The sequence below is a fragment of the Phalangium opilio genome, unplaced genomic scaffold, assembly GCF_054372755.1.
Source record: "Phalangium opilio isolate 3A_F unplaced genomic scaffold, DU_Popi_V2 ptg000024l_1, whole genome shotgun sequence".
NCBI classification, from domain to species: domain Eukaryota; kingdom Metazoa; phylum Arthropoda; class Arachnida; order Opiliones; family Phalangiidae; genus Phalangium; species Phalangium opilio.
The window spans coordinates 10,700,671-10,726,418 of NW_028324155.1; the positions used below are offsets into that span (position 1 = coordinate 10,700,671).

Genomic DNA, 25,748 nt, shown 5'->3' on the forward strand with positions numbered 1-25,748 from the left:
TCTTTTGTTGCAATTTAATTCTTTGTTTCAATTTAATTCGTTTGTTACATCGAAATAAAGAAATATCCAAAAAAAATTTATTGAAAGTACTTTTTATGCTTCGTCTGAAGAGGGTGGAAAGCTCTAGCGGAAGCTTGGAGGCAAAAATGTGAATTTGAAATTAAGAACTTCTCAAATTGGCAATCACCGATAATAGCTCATTTTAATCTTTTTTCTTCACCTCTTGTTTAATACCCTCTTCAGACGACACGTTAAAACTAAACGCTTGCTTGAGAAAGATAGTAAGGGGCAATGTTAGATATCGCATGTTTCTTCAGTAATCCTGAATTTCGTTTAAGCAAAATCGCTTTGTTTTTTTTTCAAAAGTAACAAGAGTATTAAACAAGCTTTCTTATTAGACCAAGATTTTACGAACCGTCTGAAGGGGGTATTAGGGCCCAAATGGGCCCGGAGTTTAAGGGCTTGTAACTCTGTAACGGTTCGGTTTAGACCAAAACCGCTCAGGAAAATTCGACTCCAAATTTTGCAAGGAATCTACTGTTGCAAGGAACGCATACATCTCTGAATCACCCTGTACAGTACTATTCTCGAATACCCCATTTTCCGGGAAGAACTGCAATTGATAGCAATATAAAGTGCAAATCATGCTTGAAAATATTCTGTACCAATGGAGTTTTGGTAAAGATAGATATGCCATTTTAAATAAAATGTTTATAATCATTTGCAAGGAATCTACTGTTGCAAGGAACGCATACATCTCTGAATCACCCTGTATAATTTCGAGTAACAATAGGTTTTGTTAGATTTAAATATTTGAAATTACGAAAACTTGAGCTTAGTGAGCTATAATTTCTTATTTGGAAATCAAACATCAATAGGTTCTCTAGCTGTGAAGTTTTGGTATTATTTTATTAGACCTAATCGATGAAAGAGGATCCGTTTCGTTCTCCCATTGATATCAGAATACATATTAATCCTTATTTCAATAAGGGGATTAAATTATATGGCCATTGTTACACCCACGCTTTAAATGTCCAACGAATATTACAAGACTTAAAATTTTGGTCAAAAAAACGAAGCCTTTTTTCAGATAATGGATAGTTTAATATCATGTCTATCAAACTCCAAATATTTATATCTGTGCTTTATGCAATTAATTTTCAACACTTACCTTTTACTGTTTCAGGGCAAATTTTACTAATTTTCTGAAACCTATGTAAGAACTTTCTCATCATTTTGTTTAAAACCCAATTTGAGGTTGTGTAATTTATGTTGTACCTAATCGAGATTCTAAGATTTTCGATCGTGGATACAGGAGTTGCTTTGTTGTATTCTTTTATTTACAAAATGTTTCCTTCACGTGAAAGGTTTTGGTGTGGTTACGTTTCTATAGTTACAAAAACACAACGTTGCAATATAATCATTACGGTTTTTATCGTGAATTTGATTTGTTTCACAAGCCAAATCCTAATATTCGTGTATACATTTGCTAATGTATAGTTTTTGTGGTGCAATCTTAATTTCTCGTGTTCGTAAAAGCACTTACTATATATGTGCGTAGTATAAAGGTTTTGTGTTTCGGTTTTTTCTTCCAAGCTATAAAAACCGAATGATAAAACGTTTGTAGTGGGATATTTTTAAAGACTTAAATGAAGAGCCACTATTTCATCAAACTCAAGATAATGCAAAATATATAGTTGTACTCAATTCTATCGATCCATATTGCAACATCATGGAGCCATTAGCGTATTTCAAAATAGCATGGAAAATACTGTTGTAATGCTTAATGTTCGTCCTTAAATCTAACTCTCGTGATAAAAGGTTATCATTGCCATAAAACGCCTTTATTTAGATAGGTGAATTATGTTAAAAGGTAAGGTCTCCAATTTCTGTTGTCTAAATTTTGTTATGAATTTCATTTTTCAAAAGACCACGAAGAACGAATATGACTCCAGTATGTCCATGAAAATTGTCATCGCTAGAGTGAGTATTATTACTTTTTACTTGTTCGCGAGAAAATGCAAGTTAGTTTTCTGTATAAGCAAATGAATCCTTGTACTTGGAAATTTTTACAGGAAAATTTCGCTGACGGGACTAAAAATCCGTTTTCTTACTTATTTTTCGATTTAAGTCAGAATTGTCTCGACGAATGGAGAATTAGAGAATAAACATTTTACTGTTGAAAAAATATAGTATACAAAATTAAATAAAATGAAGTAGGTTTTAAAATACGCCTCCATTTTCAAAACGCGATATATCTTCAAAACACGAAAATAAAACTAGTCAAAGTTCAGCCAGGAAAAATATAAATATCTACATATAAATTTGTTAATTTCAAAGTTAAGAAATTTCTTAAAAATCGAAAAATTAAATTTGTTTTAATGACTTCCGATGTTCACCACGTGCCGTTTGTCGAAAGGTTTAATCGAACGATCAAGACTAGAATGGATAAATATTTTACGCATTATAACACTTTTCGTTACATAGTTCAAATAGAGAGTATTATAAACAGCTATAATTCGGTCTACCATTCCAGCATTAAAATGACGCCGAATGAAGTTTATAAAAATATTTATTAAATTAACGCTTAACCTAAGAAAGAAAAGAAAATAATTCCCGCGAAATTGAAAATTTAATATATCGTTCGAGTTAATAAATTCAAACCTGCCTTCGCTAAAGGATTCGAAGCCAACTACTCCACGCCCACGGAAGTATTTTATACTGTTTGCGTTTTATAAATATTACTAGATCTGGAAAGAAATGATATAAAAGGGTTCTTTTATGGTCCCCAACTCATTAAGTGTTCGGTACATCACACGTTCAAGATAGAATACATCATTAAAAAGAGGAAACGTCGAGGGAAATTGGACTATTTCGTTATCTGAATTTTATTTAACTTTACCTAGCGACTCGTCTATGGATTGTTTCCTGTCTAAAAAATTTCATCTCTTATTACCAAATTACCTACTCCTTTTAGTTTAAACGGAATGGATAGTTGCCTTGTTCAAAATAATTTGCACTCATTTTTGCGTAATGTTCTAAAATAAGAAAAGAAAGAAAAGCACGCACGAAAAATGGAAATTATTTTAGCCAAGCCCCGGAAGAAAGGGTTGATGAGGGAATATTTCGTTGCCCGACGAGTCGCGCTGCTTAATATTTTAGAGTTTGTGGATAAAATGCATTATCAAGGTTCTAGCAAATATCGAGCGGGTCTAAATTTCCACTTCCTAACGAATTGTACTATGCAGCGAAAATGTAGAAAACCAAATTGTTGGAAATTGTACCTTTCCGTTATTAAGAATTATTCCTGTCTGTTACGACAAAAAAAGGGTCGATCGTCTTCAAAAACCTTCGACTCGCCTCATTACGTTCCTAAGTTCCGTTATCGAGAAATTATTTCGATACACTGACCATAGAAGCATAGAGATCATGAATCATGTTGGTCAATTAGCCGCAATTAGCACCATTTCAGTTTGGACCTCTGTCGAGTAAATTACATTTAAGGTAGACGAAATTCCTTCACTGAACGATAAAAGTAATTCCTTTATTAAACGACGGACGTAATTCCTTCACTAAGGTCTAGTTTGTAAAACTCAACTTTTTAAGGGGTTAAAATTATATTCGGGTATACTTTTCATTATGCATTATTTGTTGCTGAGTCTTACTGTCATAAGCAATTACTGTATTTTGACCAACTTAGATCATTTCGCGTTATTGGTTCGAAGCAAACAAATCCAACTTCTGAAAACGTCATGTTCGGATTTACGAATTGCGAAAACAAAGTGTACCGTTAATACATAAGCTAAAAAGCTAATAGTTGGATTTATTGACAGTTCAAATAAAGAGCTGCTATTTCAGAAAACGAACGTTAATGCAAAGTGTTTTCTAATTTCAGATTAGACACGCGACAGAAATGATGCTTGAAAGGCTTTAATCTGAACTGAAATATTGATTTGGTTTTCATAACCTCTCCGCATCATTTTTTTAACCAAATCCTGCATATAACGTAGAATTCTCTTCTGGTTCGCTCGTTGTCGCTCGCATCTTCTTTAATTAATATACCGAGTCTAATCATGGATACTAGAACCATAATGAAAGTCATATTGCTATTCGTAAGTACTTGATAAGTCTTCCTGGTTAGCTAGTTTATCAATCATACGTGTATGAAAACTTGAGACGAATTAAATTTAATTTGAAGATAACCACATAAATTTGCACCTGTAAACCGTGCAATTATAAAATAGTAACTGTTATTCCCGCGGCGTTGCTCGCGTGTAATAAGGCCTTCCATCAAAATGATATAAAGAATGGGTAAATTTTACTGATGACTAATATTTTGTAGCACTCTAGGAGCGAAGGCACTCGGCGTTGCCCGTCAGCCCCTAGGGATGCATTTTTTATTACTTTTCACGCGGACATTATTCCATAAAGAAGGGTTCTTAAGTTTCTGGCCGCCATTTTAAAGATTGCAACAAATCGAACCCAAAAGACCTTTCAGCCCGTCTATAGGTTAAAGGAAACCAGTGTACTAAATATTTGTGGGATCGGTTGAAACACTCGGACTTTGTTGCATAAAGAAGATTTTTTATATTTCCGGTCGCTTTTTTAAGATGGCGGAGGATTGGGGGGAAATATTTCTTATTACGCGCCTACTACTTATGAATAACGTTCCTACAAATTTTCAGCCTTCTAGGGCAAGCGGTTTGGGCTGGGCGTTGATTATCAGTCCGTCAGTCAGGACTTTGATTTATATAGATATAGATTTGAAGATAACCACACAAATTTGCACCTGTAAACCGTGCAATTTTAAAATATTGGTCAAATTCCATTTTCTTAGAAATTTTGGTTTTTCCAGAAGCAATACGACATTGTTACCAAAACGTTTAATTTCAAGTGGCACCATGCCGGAGATAAACTTTACATGGACTTTCTTCTTCATCCTACAGGCCGGTAAATTTTGCTATACAGGGTGTTTCTGAAAGGTCCATCAATAATGAAAGGGCGTGTTTATTGGGCCATTTTGAGTCGAAAATGTTCAATGGCATTTTTCCGTCCGGGCCACTGTTTTCAAGTTATGATTGGAGTAATTTACGGATGACCCCTTAAATTTAATTAAGAAATTTTAAGACAGCGCTAATTTAATGAAGTGGTCATCCCTAAAATATTCAAATCATAACTCGAAAACCGTGGCTCGGACGGCAAAATGTCATAGAACATTTTCGACTCAAAATGGCCCAGTAAATACGCCCTTTCATTATTGATGGACTTTTCACAAACACCCTGTATAGGCTAAATCATTTTATCATAAAAGCTAAGTGTTTAATTAATTATTTTGTTCATTTTCAGAGTAAATATAACGTACATTCCCGTCGCCAATGCTTACCAAGGGGTAAGTATGGCTTTTTTCCGTATCAATGGCTTATTTAAATTTGTAACTCTTTTTATATGGTTTCAGTCCGGTGATCTATACCCGATTTACTCGCGTGTTAGTTTTTCAAGTCTGGCCTTCATGGGACGGTATCATCGAACTTTCACGCACCCATTTTTTAACTTTGAACACAACATGCTGTCTTACTACAGCGAAGCCGAGTACCACATCATTGACCGCCTTCCTTCAAGTCTTTCGTCCTCAGGCATGTTTTTACTCGCGTACATGTACCTTTTACGTTTCCTCAATACCCCCCCCCCACCTTTACGGCACCGAAGTCCTCCCAGCATTCTCAGCGTTTAGGTAGGGCCGTAAGGTACGAAATAGTAAAGGACGAGGGGTCTCCGGACTGGTCCCATCCTTTGTTCTCCACCCCTCTATGCATTGTAAAGGCGTTAGATAAGTGGCAATAAGTCGCAAGATGACTTGGTCCAATTAGCTAGCTGAACTTAGTAGTAGAACTTAGATTTGCAATTCATAAACTAGTCCAGACGATCAGTGGTAGTAACCACCACTTCTTGAATTTAAAAACTAGTCCAAGCAATTAATAAACTGGTTTTGGACCAGGGCCGGAAATAAGCACAGGACCCTGGACGTTGTCCAATAAAATATTAAAATGTCCCATAATTGTTTTAAAAAACTAAGGGGTTCTCTGGACATTTTGACCAATAAATTTTCCGAAGTTTTGATAGCTTGACTATGAAGATGCGACACTATTTATGCTTTTTTATCCTTTAATTCTTGGGCATGATTGTTTAAAAAAGGTCTGCGGAAATTTTCTCAAATATTTTTTTCCTATCCGCGACCTCGGCTTCACCGCTCTACGTCTATGCCTTGCCCTAATATTGTAGCAGTCGACGGGGTCACGAGGCTGAACTTATTTTTATTTTACTATACTAAAAGCGGCCCCAAGTGAGAAAACACAGCGAACTAAATTAGTTAAAAAATATTCTCGCTTCGCGATAGGCACGGGCCTAGATATCTCGGAGGCACCAGGTCGAGGCGAGGGAAAGCAAATTTTCAAACGTTTTATGTCATGCTATAGGTGGAGAGGACTAAATGGAAAGCACTATTTCATTGACTAAGCTCGCGAGTCGTAGTGGCTCGATACCTGTCAGCTCGACCATAAAAAAGGTCGCTCGTTAATTAATCGAGCCACCAAAGTGTTGCCTCGGCTCGAACTCGGCTCGCTCGTCACGAGTCCTAACTGAACATTTTCTAAATTTATAGGTGTGGATAATTATGGCTCTCTTTCTTGCCTTGTTCAATTTGAAGCCTTGGTGTCGCATCTTGAGGAATACCCTTCAATTCGTGATACGACTCCGGCGGTTTTCCTTCGGAGCGTCCAATAATAACTTGACGGACAAATACGAAACTGCCAAGAAGGTTATTTTTGCCACCTACTTCGTCGGTTGTTTTATTTTTGTGGAAGTCTTCAAAGCCCACCTGTCGACCAAATTGACGGTGGATGTCGATCGCAATATAAATGACTTTGATGATATCTTGAAATACCCCAAGATGCGCATTATTTTTCAGAATAAAAATTACGACTGCTCTAAATTTGTTCAGGTGAAATCAAACTTTAAGTTTACTTCATCGTCTTTTCTTTGGCTTAATAACCCCAAACTCTACAGAAAGTAATCATTCCAACCAGGGATAGATTTATTTTCAGAAGTAGGAATGGAGAACAGAGTAATCTGTGCGCGCGTTAAAGTCCCTGATCCCCTTCCACGAGATGGAGGAGGATGAAAAAAGAGGTGGGTCAGAGCGACAGAGGTAAAAAGGAATTACGTATTTTTCACCGTCCCCGTCAGTAGCGTACAAAACGTAGTTTAAGTGAGACAATAAGATAATTTAAACTTTTCATTACGTGTTGGAGGAGGGGCTATGAGTCGGACTGAAGTAAATACTAAGCGTTTTCCATTCCTACTTCTAAAATTAAATCTATCCCTGTTGTTGTTCCGACCACAAACTTCCTAACCAGTTTTCCAATGAACTGTGGATAAAATCTTAACTAGGTTAAGATTGCAATGCCTAATACCACAGTCTTGGTTGTGTAAAGTAACTTCATCCAGCTTTTATTTTCCATGGTGTAGGAAATCTCGGGTCTGAACTTTGTTTGAAATCATACAGTATAGAGATGGTATGGGTCGTGTTTCAGGTGAACAGAAAACACAGAAAGGTTGGTTGTAACTAGGGATGCACCGATATATCGGGCTATCTTTTTCATATCGGTATCGGCCAATATCGGCTTCTTGTAAACCGATAATTTTGGGAAAAACTTGACAAGTTAAATGGTGCTCAATTAGTACTTAATGAAACGCATCACACAAATTTATTCCCTCAATTTAGCATTTCCCTTTAAAAATGCAAGGTTTTCCACAATCTCAGTTTTATCCCGTTGTTCACGACTATGAGTAAGTAATTTTCCTAGTTTCCCATCACTCACACAAACAATCAAAGTCGACAATGACGCTCTTTAATGCGTTTGGTTTCACTAATGTACACTTTGAACTTTTCACTTGTGGTCCATAAGTTTGCTTACAACGCTACTTCTTGTTGAACAAAGAAAGGAGCTGCATTTTTACTAAAAACCAAGCAAGCATTTAACTTAGACCACACCATTTTTTAAGGAAGAGGGTTAAGGCTAAAATATGTAGCGGTACCATATTAAACGAAAGAGATGTGAAACATGTCTCTAGTAAAATAATGTTGATTCTACTGTTGGAAACTATATTCATGGAGATCATGAATTATATTTTTTATGGGCCGATAATATCGACCGATATATCGGCTGTACCCATATCGGTACATCCCTAGTTGTGACCACAAAGAACAGTTTTATGTCGCGAGAATCTCTTGCTCCATCAAGAAACCCTTTTGTATTGACATTTTCCCCAAAACGTTCTACGTCTACGACAGTTGGGTTTCGACAACTGGTTTTCCAAATATTGGAAGGCTGAAAATTGGGTGTCCGACAATTAGGAAAATTTTAAAATTAACAGAAAAAAATATTGTAGTTCCCCAATAGAATGGAATTTTTCCTTTCTTTCAGCTCCCCACGCAAAGACTGAGTATTTCGTGAGAGAAAAACAAACCGCGAACTGCGCAATCGCGTTGAAATTCCAAAAAAACCCGCTTGATATGTCATATGACCATAGTAGTCCCTCCCATTTTGAACCGAATTCTCCTTTTCTATTCGAATTTAACCCCTTGCAAACGATTTCTTGGTTTAAGGGAACTGTATTCGTATTTAAAACCCCTGTAATTCGAATTTCTTTTTGAATAGTCGTTTGGTGATTCGAATACTCGTTAATCTCCAAATGGCAAATTCGATTCGTCGAATTGAATGCTCGCCACTTATCATCCATACTACACTTCTTGGTTTTGGTTTATTTTCACAAACAACAAACGCCACTTTCAAGGTCACCAGGTTCTCAATCCTACATTCTACGTCACACATAGATAAAAAGGCGTTCATTTGCTGTAGTTCGCAATCAGTAAGAGAACTTTAGAAAATAATACATTTTGTGTTTTAGAGTGGGTGCCAAATAGCTGCTCAATATATAAAGTAGAAACAGTAAGCAACGCGACAAGAATGAACCTTTGGCTCATATGGGAGACTAGCGTCACTCACGTGTAATAAGAACTTCCAGCAAAATGATATAAAGAATGGGTAGATTTTACTCATTGGACTAATATTTTTGTAGCACTCTAGGAGCGAAAGCACTCGGCGTTGCCCGTCAGCCCCTAGGGACGTTATCAACAACATCGCGTTACTTTATAGCAAACCACCGTTTAGTTTTTACGTTTGCGTCATGACTGTCAGCATTGTTTTTAATTCACGGACTTCATTCTTGTACACGATGTCAAAAAAATCTTTGAGATGACCCCAAAGACTTTTTAGCAAACCACCGTTTATTGTTTACGTTTGTGAATAAAAAACAATGCTGACAGTCATGACGCAAACGTAAAAACTAAACGGTGGTTTGCTATCAAGTAACGCGATGTTGTTGATAACGTCACAGTATCACTTCGAACGAACGTGTGGTAGTACAGTATGGCGTATACCAATGCAGAATATGCAGACATGCATCTCATGTATGGACTGGCGCAGGGCAATTCAGTGGAAGCACAGCGGCGATACCAGGAACAATTTCCGCAACGACGCATACCAAATCGTCGTACGTTCGAGGCTGTTGACAGGCGCTTGAGGGACATCGGACAAGTACAACCCAACAACGTTCGAGAGCGAGACATTCCAGAAGACATGGAGGAAATCGAGGAAGACGTCCTTGCCATGTTCGATGAGGACCCCTCGACAAGTACCAGACAAGTTGGACGACAATTACATGTTAATCACGTTTTGGTCTGGCGAATTCTCCGCGGACATCAGTTTCACCCGTATCATATTCAAAAGGTGCAAGCTCTTAACCCGGCAGATTATCCAAGACGCATCGACTTTTGCGAGTGGTTTTTGGCCAGAGTAGAGGACAATCAATTTCCACGGGTCCTTTTAGTAACCGACGAGGCACATTTTTCCCGGGATGGAATTCTGAACTATCACAACCACCACGAATGGCGCCAATTAAACCCACACGCAACTAGTGTTAGAAGTCACCAACAGCAATTTTCTTTAAACGTATGGTGCGGCATTGTCGGTAATCATTTACTAGGTCCGCATTTTCTTCCACCCAGACTAAATGGTGAAGCATATCTCACGTTCTTAAGAGACACTTTACCTGAACTACTCGAGGACATACCGTTAGCATTACTTCGTGACATGTGGTTTATGCACGACGGGGCACCCCCACATTTCAGCCGTGCAGTTAGAGAACATCTTAATGCTACGTTTAATTTGAGGTGGATTGGGCGTGGAGGACCAGTTGCGTGGCCAGCCAGATCTCCGGATTTAAATCCGTGCGATTTCTATCTTTGGGGTCATCTCAAAGACATCGTGTACAAGAATGAAGTCCGTGATGAGGAAGACTTGCGAAGACGAATTATTGAAGGTTGTCAAACAATCAGGAACATGCCAGGAATCTTCCAACATGTCCAAGAATCTTTCGAAAGACGGGTTCATGTTTGTCTTAACGCCGTTGGTGGACATTTTGAACAATACCTGTAACGTCCATGTTAACTTGTTAAGAATAAAAGTAATACCAACCGAAAGGTACCATGATACTTTGAATTTACTTTACTAGAGTAGGCATACTTCTACTCATTTAATACACTTCTGCCAGGTGAAAGTTCAATAACGATGTTAGAGGGAAACTATTGAAATTGTCTCATATTTCTAAACAAGTTGATAAGGCTGAATTTGTTTTAGTCTACATTTTCGAATATTTTCTTGTTTTAGGGGCCAATGTTTGGGGGGCCATATCTTCGTTGCAAATTATTGTACACCCCATGTTCTTTGACACTTTCCACTCAGTTTGACCCAAAGAACGCGCCCCTTGATTTATGGCAGACTTATCAGAAACACCCTGTATATGTAGTTACAGAAGTAGGATAAGGGACTAGAAGTACTTATCGAGGTAACCAAATTCTTCACTTGGCGAAAGTGAATATTCTTGATAAGACACCAACGGTTGGCGCTCTGGTAGCGGTTTATGAATTTTTCCTCCAAAACGTGAGACGCTCGCGGCGGTAGACAGCCGAACTAGATTCAAGCACCCGCGTCCGTGTTCCGCGGCTTTAGGTTGAGGGGAAGGGGGCAGGAAATGTTTTGGAACTCACCAATTTTTTCCTCTCTAGTGTAGGCGCGATGGAAGCGGCATTAAATCCTCAAATTTGTTCACTAGTGCCAGGATCTATTAAAAATGCTAGAGCTCTTCACTTCAAGTCCATTATTTTACTTCTGGTAGTTATAATCGGTTTTTAGGTACGAATGCGAAAGTCTTTTTTGATTATGATATGTGGTTGTGTATGTTTGTGGTTTGTGTGTGGAGGCTGGATAGACGAAAAGACATTTTTAGCTAGGTTCAGTAAGAACTTAATGTACCCCAACCGTTAGCCATCTCGATATTACCTTGGCGAGTTAGAAAACACTAATACTGTACTACATTAGACGAAACTAACACACCTAGCTAATACGTTAAATTTTTACGTGACTAGTATGTTTTTGGAAAGATTTTAATTGGGGTCGCGAATGTAAAATATAGTACACAACTTACTGGATGTACGGGTCAGGGACAGTGGTAAGCAATTTCCCCCCCCCCTGCTCTAGTAAATAGGTTGGCATGCCCCTCAAACAATGCAGGTGCAAATATAGTCTGCTACCACGAACTTTCTCGTGACGTCACACCCTCCAATCTCTTACCTCTGTTTGGCGACCATATTGGAAGTCGTCAGCTCAGGCCATACAATTTAGACTACCAATGTTGACGTCATGTTCCCGTAGCTCCTCCCTTCTCAGTAGTACTCTATGCAACCATGATCTCTAAAAAATGGTGAAGTTTCAGGCATTATTTTTGTAGGCTTATGAATTTTTGGGAGACTGGACATAAAATCCTAGCAAAAGACCTCATTAGCAAGAAAGCCTGTTCAAAATATTTGAATGAAAAACGAGTGATGGAATTTTCAAAGACTTCCTTACACGACGTCAGCGTCTTGTTTCTGGTATTCGCGGCTTCGACCATGCTGGCCATTTTCGTCTCCTTCGCTGATTTCTTTCGCGTTTCGAGGAAAAGGGGCATTGAGCAAACTCTCAGAGGAATTGAACTCGAGGCGTATTGCCGCAGTATCCCCGAAGACATCGCCAAGGAATGCGTCCACTGTCAGAGATGTTTGGAATGTGATCAGTCTAAAGGTTCCGTTACTGTTTTACGAAAAGCGACAGACGTCGAAAGCCGATCCGAAAGCGTTTGAGTTATATTAGAGAATTTGAGAAGCTTAATTTCCAACATGTATAACTTCCACGAAAGCTTTTCAATTCTACAGGGCCAGTAGGCCCCTGTAGATATGACCTGACACCCGTTTATAATGCTAAAGCAAAAAAAAAATAACTTTTTAGGGTTTGCGTCCCTTATAAAAAGCATTAAATATCGTATGCATTAATACTCTTTTCTGTTATTTATTTTGAGATTGAGAACGAAGGACATTTTTACTTGTCCATTCTAGACGTTCCACACGTTAAATTACATAATCTAATAAAATGAGCTAACGTATTCGAATATTTCAGTAAACTAATATTGGACAAATTTAAAAGTAAGAAATTTTTAGTTTTTGAGTATTTCGAACTATTTAGGTAGCATTGTGTAATTTCCCCTGCTTGACAAATTTCCATTAGAATAATTTGACCAAATAGGTATTCGTTGCCAGTTTTAATAAACGACTTTTAGCCGACATCTATTTTACGGCTAAGCTTATAGTTATTCTATTTCGCGGTAAAAAGTTCGCGTACTTGCCCCGATATCCAACGAGCAAATTTTTGTTATCCGGTTCGAAATCCAAAACTCACTACTCTACTATTACTATCGTTTAAAAAAAGCGCTTCGTAACAAAAATTAATAATCTGGAAGACCCCAGCCTAATAATGAAGTAACATATGCTTCAAGTCACCTTGTATAAGAATTAACAAAAAATTCCAGGCAAGATCTTTTCATTTTATTCACATGAGCGTATAAATGGATTGATAATCAAATTGGATCCACTTTCTAAGAATTCAAAATATTCATTTATAAAAAACCTACAAATAAATTAAAAAAAACATTAAATAACGCAGATAATGAAGACGCCAATTTCTCTTCCCATAAGTTTTTGTTATAAATATCATTAATTACAGCTGCTTTCTGACAAAAGCGTAACGTGTCCCCCCATTTTAAAATAAAAATCAACTACTTCACTGGAATTTAACAAAATAGTGACACATAAAATATAGCAAATAAACTTTCGTCTTTAAATTATCTCTTTGTTTATCTTTATGTTTACGGTTTTTCAAGAGCAAGTTACATTTTCCGAAATTGTTTTATGATATTATTTTGAAGGAAGTACGTGTTGAGAGAATAATTTTGAATATGTGAAATATTCTACTGATTGTTTATAAAGAGCAAGAACTCCTAAAATTCAGAATTTCAAGGTGTCAGAAATTGTCCGCGTGGAATTAGAACCAGGGACAACTTGAACCCAAAGCGAGTATTATACACCTAAATTTATAGGCCTAATATAAAGCTGTAAGTCTAGACCCTTCGGGATTTGAACCCGGTACCACTCGCATCCAGTGCGAGTATCATACCCCTAGACTAATGAACCACGAACACGTACTGAGAAGTCAAACGCGAAAATCAAGAGCTCCTAAAATTTAGGATTTGAAGATCTAAGAAAGGGTCGTTGACAGGATTCGCCAAAAGTTTGTTAAAAACAAAGTTTTTATTGTTAAAATCACGACTAAAATTAGATATTCCGAAAATATTTTGTCATGAAATTAATTATTTAGAAGGGAGTACGTGTTGAGAGATTCCAATATTGATTATCTGAAATATTGTACTGACTGTTTAAAAGGAGCAAGCGATCTTTTCAAAAGGAAAATGTAATTTTTTACATAGCGGATACAAAATGAGGGTGATGCGTGAATTTATACATTTAACCTCTAATGCCTAAGTGCTTGATTTCTTTTGTGGTCACTATTAAGGAATTTCCGCTTCCGTATTTCAGAGTTTCCTGGTCAGAACTCATCATACATTTGAAACATCACCACCTCTTACTACTTTGTAGGCGCTTCATGGCGGCGACAAAAGGGGTGAAAAACGGGAAAAGAGCTATCCAAATGACGATTTGGCCGGCCAAATGTTTGGATAGGGTTTGAACCAAATGAAAAGGGATTTGGAGTTACAGAATACCGATTAGTGTCATTTGGGGATGAATCGACCCCAAATCCAAATCATTTGGATTATAAACGATCCAAATGTAGTTAGAGAATAGGGTCCCAGGCCACAAAATCAGAGAGGCATGTATTAGATCGTCACTAAGTGTTGTCTATTTGGCCAACTGAACACTAACTCGCGCTACAATCTAGCATAGGGTTCATTACATGACATTGGCTAAGTGATGTCTAATTGACCAACTATATACTTTGACTCGCGCTTCAATCTAGTACGGTAAAATGATATCTTCACCAACTCTGTTGTAATATCAATTCCATGCTACATAACATGATATAGACATGCGTAAGACTCTTGCTAATTGATAGGTACTTGATTTATAGAATTTCGTTAGTTAAATTGCAGAGTATGTAACATGATATAGTCATGAATTATATTGACGTCGTATGCTCGACTGTTGTTAATTAAATTACGTGTTACATAGTGTGGCGTAGACATGCATTTGATCGTAACTAAGTGATGTCTAATTGCCGAACATTACATTAACTCTAACAGGTGTATAACATGACATTGGCTAAGTGATTCTTATTGCCCAACTATATATTCAATAACTCACGCTAAATAATAATAACATTAATTATTCGCCACCTACGAAGAATGGCGCACCACATTCTTATTGTTATAAATAAAAGGTTCTAACGGACATAATATTTTATCATTTAGTTTTAAAACTACAAATAATATGGAGCTTGACAGTGATAGTGAAGGATCAGATCTGGTGCTGCAACTATGGGATTATGAAAAACTAGTGGAGTGCCTGGTTTTGCAACAATATGTTAAAAGCAAAATCAAGTCCACCCCAGTTTTCAAAAAATTATATTTTCAACCATTTCCCCTCCATAACGGTTATTTTTATTTTCAAGTTTAAGTAACGATAATTACCCCAGTCGTCAGTTTCCAGCGCTGAATAGATTTCCGTCCACTCCTCCATAAATTCCTTCAAAACGTTTTCCGAGATGGTGACAATAGTTCCATCCCTTTTTGTCAAAAGTAGGCTTGGCTCGTATCCATTCACCCCGAAAACGACGTCGCATTCATTACTTAGTCTAACGCGGGCGTTTACGCGGTAATCTAAAACACGATCTCCGACATTGGTGGACATTCTTGCGACAGGTCTTTACGGCTTAAAAGGTTACAACCGAATGATCTTTATTGCGAGATTTTCCTAAATGCGGGGTTGATATTTAGCCGGGGGTATATTGACTGATGCTTATCTTTTATTGCCCTTTCTTCAATTGGCCACCCACCAGGTGGTTTAGGACCTTAAAAGGGGGCGTGGCTAAACCATTTGTATTACCAATGGAATTTATCCCCATCGGCTTTTTATTTAGACGTAACCACGCTCAGACGCGATGGCTTTTGGAGGGTGTGATTGAACCAGTTGTATTGTAATGAATGGAATTTATTCTGTGATTTACTGCTTTGTTAATTGGTGACTCACCCTACCACCAAACATTTAATTGATTCCAGGTGTTTGACCCGAAGGCATTATCCTGACAAGTCTCTACATGTTTAAGATATTTTTGTTGCGTTACCCGAAATTAAAGTAATATTTATAAAATACCAAAATGCAAATTCAACTAGAAATACAGTTACGAGGATGAAAGTAACTGCCACTATTTTCCCTGGCTTTAAAAAAGCTTTGCGAATTAACGTCTGCTGCATATCAATCTTAAATACTTTATCCATGATATGCGAAAAAATCGCCTATGAAAAACTTTACGAGTTCTTGGAAGAACAGAACCACCTGTACAAATATCAATCTGGCTTCCGGCGTGGACACTCAACCTTAACGGGATTTTTCTACCTCCAGGAAACGATATTACATAACTTAAGCCAAGACAAATATGTACTGACTACATTCCTTGATATGTCAAAAGCTTTCGATACCGTCCAGCATAAGCTTTTGATCGCAAAAATGCACGACATGAACATTGGAGGAAGTATGCTCAAGTGGTTTACATCTTATCTTAGCGACAGGGAACAAAATCGTACATCATAATAATCAACGATCCAGACCTCTTAAAGTCCGTCATGGCGTCCCTCAGGGCAGCGTGATGGGCCATCTATTATTCAACATCTACACAGTCCTGCAGCATTCCGTGGCTAACAAATATGCGGACGACAATGCCATTATAGCCCAGGACTTTTAGGGTTTGATCTAGAACATTTGAACATAAAGATGAAAATTGGTACATGTGTTGTTTTTGACCCAACAAAAAATATACTAAAAGTCCCCTGCTGTAGAGCGCGAGCTTTTGCCGCCATCTTGGAAAATGGCCGCCGGGAATGCCTGCTACAATGTATTCCACGTTCTTCTTCAAAAATTATGAAAATTGGTACACATTATTATTGTAACCACTTGAACATGATGGCAAAATTTTATAGCTCTGTGTTCAATAGTTTGGCCGCCATATTTGAAAATGACCGCCGTTAATGCTAGGTACAGTATATTTCACCATGTTGTTGGAAAATTATGAAAATTGATAGGTATTACAATCAGAGATTTGTGAACCTCATAGTAAAATATTGAAGCCATTAATCAGATAGTTTGGCCGCCATGTTGGAAAATGGCCGCCATCAATGTCATAAAGATACAGTATATGGTTCAAAAATTATGAAAATTGGTAATAATTATGTTGAAGACCGTCTAAGCATCATACTTGAATATTGAAGACGTGCTTCTGAAAGTTTGGGCGCCATCTTCGAAAATGAATGCTGGGAATGCTAAATATATTTCAAATATATAAATCTTTTTGAAATTCCATTTTTGAATATGATTTTCATTAACGTAATAAACAACAAAAAATGGATGTCTCGAAGTCGAAATTATCGACGCCATCTTTAAAAATGGCCACATGAAAATCATTGCCCTAAATTCTGAAAGAAAGAAAAGTTATTCTAAGCTGTTATACTCAACATGTTGATTAGAGAATATGATTTAATATGGGGTTAATATATTCTACTGTTGTTTAAGATTAGAATTTAGACAGATCTCTAGCATTTCATACATATTCAACGTCATCCTGAAGATATTTCATAATAATTGCATGTCAGAACCCTTGATTAGGCGCTACACATAGCTGGGGGCCTTATCAGCGCCCCTCCCCATCATATTCCAAATTGAACCTGCGGAACCACCGTCATGGCACACTGGATCGGCCAGTGGGACCGACAAACGCCACTTGAGCGGCTGACAGAAGCTGGACACCGTCAGCGGCGAGCCCAGTCAGAGGCTGGTCGGTGACAGGGAAGGATTAAGGCAGCAGAAGACTCGAGGGGACGGGGCAGTTCTCTCCAAGCACAACAGTGCCATACGGCCCAAACAAATAGTGTATCCGCGACCCCTAGAGGGTTGCCAATAGCGGGGGCGAGCCATGGCAACACCTGGGTGGGGGCGAAACGGCCCAGCAAAACCTTCACGGAATGGGGCAAGGAACGGTCTGAACCAAGGGCGAACCCAAGGAACTCCCGAACTGTCACACCGAACACGGGCCCCCTCCGCCACGATAAGTCCTTTGAGTTAAAAAGGTTAAGAGAACATTTCTTTCATTTACGTGCTGTACGGTTTGGGCTGGGCGTTGATTATCAATCAGTCTGTCTGTCAGTCAGTCAGTCAATCAGTCAGTCCAGGACTTTGATTTATATAGATATAGATAATTTTGATTAAAGTGGAGATTTCGACTGAAAATCATTATTTTATTAAGAAATTAATGTAATTTTTAATGCAAAAGTTAGCCTTAAAGTCAACATTTATTTATTAGAAATACACTGAATAATTACAACGTTGTTTAAAATTATATTAACAATTATGCTTTTATTTAGGAAGTATACTGGGACTGGGATTTACGCTTCACTTTAGAAAACTGAGAGGAATGTACATTTTTTATTTACAAAATATACTGGAAAATAATATTTAATTTAAAAAATAATAAGATTAGAAAGTACATTACTATATTTTTAAAAATACTTAAAAAACGCTTTAGTTTTGAAAATTCCTTAGAAGAGGGAATACACCAAAATATAATATAATTAATAAATATTATCAGAAGTATATAATACTTCTCTTCGAGAGAAGTGTACCACAAAGCGGGGTAAGTGTAACGTCACACTTCCCAACATCGGTTCATTTGGAGCAAGGTTACTAAACCGAATCACACGCAATAAATAGTTCCCTCATCATTACTCGATTAGCGCTTAACTATTTGGCAAGACGCGCTTGTGGATTTTTGTCCCACCATAAGACGAGGTTGTTGGGTTGATTTCTGGGGATTTAGTACCAAATAATTATAGAAATCACCTTACGGTGCGATGCCCATTTGAAGTTTGATGAGAGGGAAAGCAAACAAAAAGGGTGAGCCTGGGAAGAATGACGTTACAGAACATAAGTATGAAGAGGATACAGAGTGGCATCCTTCTTCTATTATCCCCTTCTGATATTATCCTTAGTTTAATATATTTTCTTTTTGATTTAGGAAATCTAATTTTCTTCACAAATTCAACACTTATTTTACAGCTTTAAGTTTAGAGAAATTGGTTTGGAAACGGTACTATGAAACTTGTCCTTTGTACCTCGTTTAAGTTGTTTTTGGAATTAATGCCCATATTCTATCGCTTGAATCACATTCGGTCAGTAAACGAGTGTTGTTGGTAGGCCCCCCGGCTATTACATTACATTTCGCGTACAAGCAGCACCTTGCCGCTAGCGAAACCTGTTTTCAATCATTTACTACTCTTTTTTTTATCATAATTTCCTTTTAAATAACTAAATACCGTTATCTCATTCAATTTGAGAATTTTGTCATTTGAAAAGCAAAAGAGCGTATCTTTGCATGGGAAATACGTTAAATAATTTTTAAAATCAAATTTATTATGTTAGTTATCTATTACAGTTAACATTATTTTTCCAAATCTATATCTACGTCGAGGGGGTAGACACTTTGGATCTCTGTGTACACCTGAGTTCAAAAGAGTTCAGCATTGACAGTGCATTGAGTTCAAAGCCTTCGGAACTCAGAGTTCAGCTTTGACAGTACATTGAGTTCAAGACATATTGTATACCTGAGTTCTCAAGTGTCTACCCCCTCGATCTACGTACATAAATCCTGACTGACTGATTGACTGGCAGACTGACTGATAATCAGCCCAAACCGCTTGCCCTAGGAGGCTGAAAATTTGCGGGAACGTTACTTATAAGTTGTTGGCGCGTACAAAGAAAGATTTCCCCCCAATCCGCCGCCATCTTAAAAAATGGCGCCCATAAATGTAAAAAATCTTCTCTACGCAACAAAGTCCGCGCGTTTCAACCGATTTCGCAAATATTTAGTACACTGGTTTCTTTTAACCTATAGACGGGCTGAATGGTCTTTCGGGTTCGATTTGTTGCCATTTTTTACTGCTTCACCTTCTGCTATTTCTATTTATTTTTGATAGTAATAATTTGAAGAACACAAAATTAAAATAATAAGTTCAGCTAGCTAATTGGACCAAGTCATCTTGCGACTTATTGCCACTTTATCTAACGCCTTTACAATGCCTAGAGGGGTGGTGGCTAGCCCCTATGCCCCCACTGCTAACCTACAGTGCCCTATACTAACTATTACAGGCGTTAACCTCTGCAAGTTTTGATGGAAAGGAGAAACCGGGTTAGACCGCGGAGGAAAACTCCTTTAACAAGCGGGGAGAGAACTTGCAAACTCTACGCCGAAGGATTTGTTCCCAGATTTTACACCCGGTGCCACATTCCGGGATCGAACCCGGGATCCTCTTGCTGCGATGCGAAAGCGCTAACCGCTACACCACCCCACCTATATTATGTTGCGACTATTTAATTGAAATTGTCGCATGTCAGCAATGTTGATAATAAGAATTCCCAGTTATGTGGTACATTTCCATGGTTGAGTTGCGCTTGGTTGGTCACAAAAAAGTCGTGCCAAATTAATAGGTGTTAAAATTTTAATAAAAAAAAGTGCGCATAGCAGGAGCTTAAATTAAATATGGTGAAAACAAATTATATTTTGCGAAATGATTTATGCGGATTTCGTTGACATTTCTTGCGAAACATTTGAGCATTGCTGCGAATCCAGACGTTCGTCACTTCAAAAAAAAAAAAAATAAAAATTAATAAAATTTAAACCTGAAGTAAAATAAAAATCATAAAACATTATGTTTTTGTCTACCCCATTTTGTGCCAAAGAGGACGGGACAGCCCGCGTGTTTCGTTAACTCGAGTGCGTCACCATTTCCCTTCAAATTCCACCAGAAAACACCAGAGCCCTGCGTTTAAACAAAAATATTTGAAATGACGTCACCCCCATGTGTTTTAAGGGAGTGAAAAATGAGAAGAGATTCCTGTCTGCCTTTAAACCCAACCGTTTCAAATATCTGCACGTTAAGAGGATGCCCATTTCCGCAAACAATTTTCGAGAATCATAGCCCAATTCCTTACACTTTTTATGGCCCATTTTCGCATAGTTTTTACATCGAAATTTTACTTCACCATTTTTTACCATAACCCATTTCCGCAGAGTTTGCAAATGAAACATTTTTATTTTCTTGTTGATTAGGTTGGGTTTGGTTCGGTTCGGTTAGGGATAGGGTAGGTTAGGGTTAAGGTAGGTTCGGTTCGGTAAGGGTTAGGTTAGGTTAGGTAAGGCTATGCTACAGTAGAGGCAAGCTATTAAACTTGTGATTTGACCATTGCAATATCACTATCGATATAGAAAAGTGTATTGATAAACGTAAGGATTAAACAAAGTGTGTTTTTGTTAAAAAAAAGAATTAAAAGAAGCATTTGTAAATTCCGTTTGTAAAAATTGCATTTGTAAATTTCGTTTGTAAAAATTGCATTTGTAAATTCCGTTTGTAAAAATTGCATTTGTAAATTCCGTTTGTAAAAATTGCATTAAAAATAAATCTATCTTCAAATAGCATCGAAAATTTTACGATCATAAAACCTCACATTTTAGCTATATTCGGTGCAACGGTATTCGGTCCAATGGGCCAGCAGCATGAGTTTAAGGTTTTTAAATTGTAATCAACAAGAAAATAAAAATGCTTTATTTGCAAACTTTGCGGAAATGAGTTACGAAAAATTAAAGGGCTATAGCCTTTTAAGGTTAAAACAAGAAGTTATATCAGTATCTCAGAGAGAAGGTATAAGATGCCTTTGTATTCGCCGGGCGCCATAATCCCAGTCCCCCTTTCAAAATACAAGGGGGGACGTAAAAGGAGGCGCCGGGCTATTTCGCCTCTCCTCAGTCGGAAAATACGTAATTTTCGTCACTCGCGTCGTCGCGCTGACGTGAGTTTTCAAGAACCAATGAGATGCTGGTTGTAATTTAGAGACGGGGATTGACTCCGGACAAGCTACGTTTGGACTGGAGATAAAGCTGGAAATCTGGCGAATTTATACCTTCTCTCTGAGATACTAGATATAACTTCTTGGTTAAAATAAAAGGGAACATTAGCGAGGTCCGAGCAACTATAAGCATTTCAGTCCGTGGTGTTTATATCTATTGGCGCTGCCTCACTATTAGTCGCGTCTACTGTAATTTTGATTAAGAAATAAGCAATTAGCTGGCGGATATCATGTTTTATTCGTAAGCCCATCTTCAGTACGCTAGAGCTCGGTAATATCTATCCATTATCCAGAAATTGGTTGATAACCGATTATTTATAAACAAAGTTGTGGATTATAATACGATTTAACATGTAAGTTCTGTGGATAACTTTTGAGTATGGATAAAGATAAAATAACGTGGATAATGGATAGATAATGCCGAGCTCTATCAGAACCCCATCTTAATTTGCTCCATACTCGATGTTATGTTAGTTATCCAATTGGATAGAGGTTTACATTTTTACCCTGCAGATTGTGTTTGTTCCAAATAGAACACATACCTTTTCCGGCCAAATGGAGACACCAGCTCGGGGAAAAACAGTCGCCCCACCAGCAGTCACATCAGACAACTGTGAAACGACATTTGCTCATGAGCACCAGAGAGAATTTATAATAGGGAGTGAAAGTTCTTGCCCTTGACAGTGCTAAATACAATGTAGCTCAAACAAGTAGGTTGCGACGCTAAAACTGGACAGGTAAATTTCCGGTCACATGACACTCCTTTAATTTTAAAGTTTGCCCTCAATCACTGTTATTTGTACAATTACCCAATAAGGGTTTGCGATTTCGAGTGCGACTGGCGACATTTGGAGTTATTTTAAGTCAGATGTTTCCCTTTCCCTAAAAAGGTAGTATCCATCTCCCCTAGACCCTCCCGCAACATTCTAGACCCACCCTAGAGGGAGGGGCCACAAAAAACAGTACCGGAAATAGACCTGGCCAGTTTTGTTGATCACGTGATTTTTGAGCTACATAATATTTCTCAGTTTCCACTCCCTATTATAAATTCTCTCTGTGAGCACACTAGTAAAGACTCTTTTCAAAAAGGGGTGACTTAAAATCGTCTGCTTGACAAAAGGGCTAAAACGGATCGTCCGCTATGTGGACCCATAAACATTAGATAGACGTTATCAGTTGACCCCAGTCATTTTGCTTGAAGGCATATCTAACGTCTTTGGATGCCCATACCGGAAGTTCCGTCTTAAGAGAACCACGTGGCCAGTCACCAGACGCTATTTTACACCCGACTTCCGAAAAGGGTCTATTGTATCAATGCGATTTGACGTACGTAATACATGAAGGTAGCCATTCTATCACCATCGTTGCCTTTTAACATGGCAACTGTCTGTGGATCATTTCCTTGAAAATAATCATAATGCGGCTTGTATACTCCTCCTGTTCCATAATTATTTACCTGCGTGTATAGAAAATATAGGAAAGTTTGTAGGAAATCAACGTTTGGGTCAGTACGCGATTCAATTCGTACAATCAACTATGGCTTTCAGAGCTTATCATTCTCACTGACAAGAAATTCAAGTAGATTGCCCTGACCGCTAGCGATTTGCTACATTACGTCTTGGCCTTATAGATATAGACGTAAGTGAATCATAATACAGCTCCCTATAAGTACTGTACGTAGATTATGCTTTTGTAAACAGCGTTTTCTTCCAAGACATCCAAGCCCGCCATCTATAGCTCAGTTCAACAAGTATAGTTTTACCATTAACCCGGATCTTGAGTTAGGTTAACCTACGGAAGTTCCGCTTGATGATAATGGCTGTCAGACCGCCGTCAGTGTCGTGATTAGTGTGAAGCTTGTTATCGCGTTATAATTTTGATTTAGTACGGCTTATGTTTCTTTGCTAATTAGGAAAAACGTCTAGGATCAAAGTAACTAACTACAGTCGTCGCATGCCCAAATGAAACACACATCTGAACACGATTTATGTGATATTAAAAGCACTTAACCGTAAGCGACTAAAACGTTTTTTAAAACTGAAAAATATTGACCAGCATCTTTCGCAAACGGAAAACGTTAAAGCATTGAAAAAAAATGTCACACTTAAAAAAGAGGAAAACAAATTTCTATGTCGCCGAACATAACCCTTAATTAGTAATAAATCGGTCCAACTATCCCCGCTAAAAACCTTTAGATCGGTGGAAGCTCAGTGCTGTACTAGGCATACATTAAAAATATTCTAGCATGATGAAGGCTATTTTTGTCATTTGAATTCATATTAATTTCCTTTTCAACAAAAAAAATACCTTTAGACCGCCAATTATTTTTTAAAATCGGAAAAATAAAGTGGACTTCTACTATTATATTCACAACCCAACACTTTGTATGGAACAATTTGTTTCCCTCCGCGCTCTTCTCTCTCAAACATTTCCTCATTGGCTACCACTTACATCCGTTTGTTTGCCCTGCTTATTAAAAATTACTTTCGCGCCAAAATCATTCCTCTGGTTTAGTTCAAGAATTCGCCGCAGCGTTTCGCATATACCCTTTTCTCTTCAGTGCTAGGAGACAATGCTGATGCACGGCGATGTTATATCGTCCAGTACTTCTAGGGAGCTGTAATATGATCCACTTCTGATATAGATTGTCAGAAAAGTACTCGTAATTTATAGAGGCAAGTCTCATTTAAATGGTAAAATTTTAAACATGTCACCATAAATGCCCATTACTTATCATGTATAAATACAAAAATAATATTTCAATAATTTCAAAAGTTTATATTATAGAACGTTTGATATATCGAGAAATTTTTTCCTGTCAAAACAAAATCTTCAAAATTTCGCTCTATAGCCTCTACCGGGAGTAGATGTTAATTCACCGTGATCTTACCTTAATTAATTTTAAAATCTAATCAAGTTTTCTTGCGCAAGGTGCTACTACTTATTTTTATTCCAATACTTTTATCTTAGTTTTATCAGAAGTGAGATGAGACTGCAGAAGTACTGAGTTAACCAAATTCTTCACTCGGCGAAAGTGAATATTCTTGATAACACAAGAACGGTTGGCCCTCTGGTAGCGGTTTCTGAAATTTTCCCCTCTCCAAAACGTGAGACGCTCGTGGTGGTAGACGGCCGAACTAGATTCAAGGAGCCGCGTCCGTGTTCGGCCGATTTAGCTTGAGGGGAAGGGGGTAGGAAATGTTTTTGGAACTCGGCCAATTTTTTCTCTCTAGTGTAGGCGCGATGGAAGCGGTGGCATAAAAATCCTCAAATTTGTTCACTAAAGCCAGGATCTACTGTCAATGCTAGAGCCCTTCACTTCTAGTCTCATCTCACTTATGGTTTTATCGAGTAATCTATCTCATTATAATTCTCTCATCAACTCCGAGCTAAATTCAGCCTCAAAAATTTACTTGGAATTCTTCGCTGCTCCAATCGGTGTCGTTAATTCGTAATCCAGTCATCATTTGGAGTTTATTTGCTAAACGTTTCGTTACTGCACTCGAATTCATAGTTACAAACGTTCTGCAAATTACAAATGTTGCAAAATTAAAAAGAGGTTAAAATATTTTGAAGGTAACTCTTTTCCACAAGTACAGATTTACCAGTTTCTCATAGCAACCAGTGTTAATTCTTTACTTGTGAAATCAGAGCAATTTTAAACATTAAAGGCAGCGCTATTATTTGAAGAGCTAAAATGATTTAACACTACCACTTGGCATGCACGTTTATGGTAGTACATAAATCTGATTCTACACAGTAACGCGTTGGCACATAACATTTGGGAAACCAGGAGTTCATAATAACCCCCCTTCGGGGGGGGGAAGTACGAAACTTGCCATAGAGCTCATGGTAAAAATCGCGAACAACAAGATTTTGTCGTTGCGCATATAAAGGACTAGCCTGTTGATGGACATATAACTTTACAGTAGATTGTAGTAGTATCTATACTCCTTGGTTTTCGTTCCGAAACTTCCGTTGGCTGGGATCTCCGTCGTTAAGAAAAATGGCGAGTATGTGGACGTAGAAACACGATGGAATTCTTATATTAAAGATACTGGGAATCAATTTGTCCATA

The 25,748-nt window shown here is 37.7% G+C and overlaps 2 protein-coding genes and 1 long non-coding RNA gene across 3 annotated transcripts; 1 reads left to right on the top strand and 2 right to left on the bottom strand.

Moving 5' to 3' along the window:
- The first annotated feature begins 1,702 nt into the window (after positions 1-1,702).
- LOC149692863 (uncharacterized) lies at positions 1,703-2,229 on the top strand. Its single transcript, XR_016382571.1, has 3 exons — positions 1,703-1,873; positions 1,930-1,983; positions 2,076-2,229. It is a non-coding gene; the product is annotated as an uncharacterized LOC149692863 (long non-coding RNA).
- An 18,051-nt stretch (positions 2,230-20,280) lies between these two features.
- LOC149692864 (prolyl 4-hydroxylase subunit alpha-3-like) lies at positions 20,281-20,855 on the bottom strand. Its single transcript, XM_089868795.1, has 3 exons — positions 20,820-20,855; positions 20,490-20,586; positions 20,281-20,406 (listed from the first exon to the last, which is right to left on the bottom strand). The coding sequence occupies exons 1-3, from the start codon at positions 20,853-20,855 to the stop codon at positions 20,321-20,323; spliced, it is 219 nt and encodes a 72-aa protein (XP_089724921.1). The 3' UTR covers positions 20,281-20,320.
- A 2,037-nt stretch (positions 20,856-22,892) lies between these two features.
- LOC149692865 (prolyl 4-hydroxylase subunit alpha-1-like) lies at positions 22,893-25,189 on the bottom strand. The gene is made up of 2 exons (XM_089867514.1): positions 25,084-25,189; positions 22,893-23,126 (listed from the first exon to the last, which is right to left on the bottom strand). Exons 1-2 carry the CDS (start codon positions 25,180-25,182, stop codon positions 22,974-22,976), a joined length of 252 nt encoding a protein of 83 aa, XP_089723640.1. The 5' UTR covers positions 25,183-25,189; the 3' UTR covers positions 22,893-22,973.
- Between the last annotated feature and the right edge of the window lie 559 nt (positions 25,190-25,748).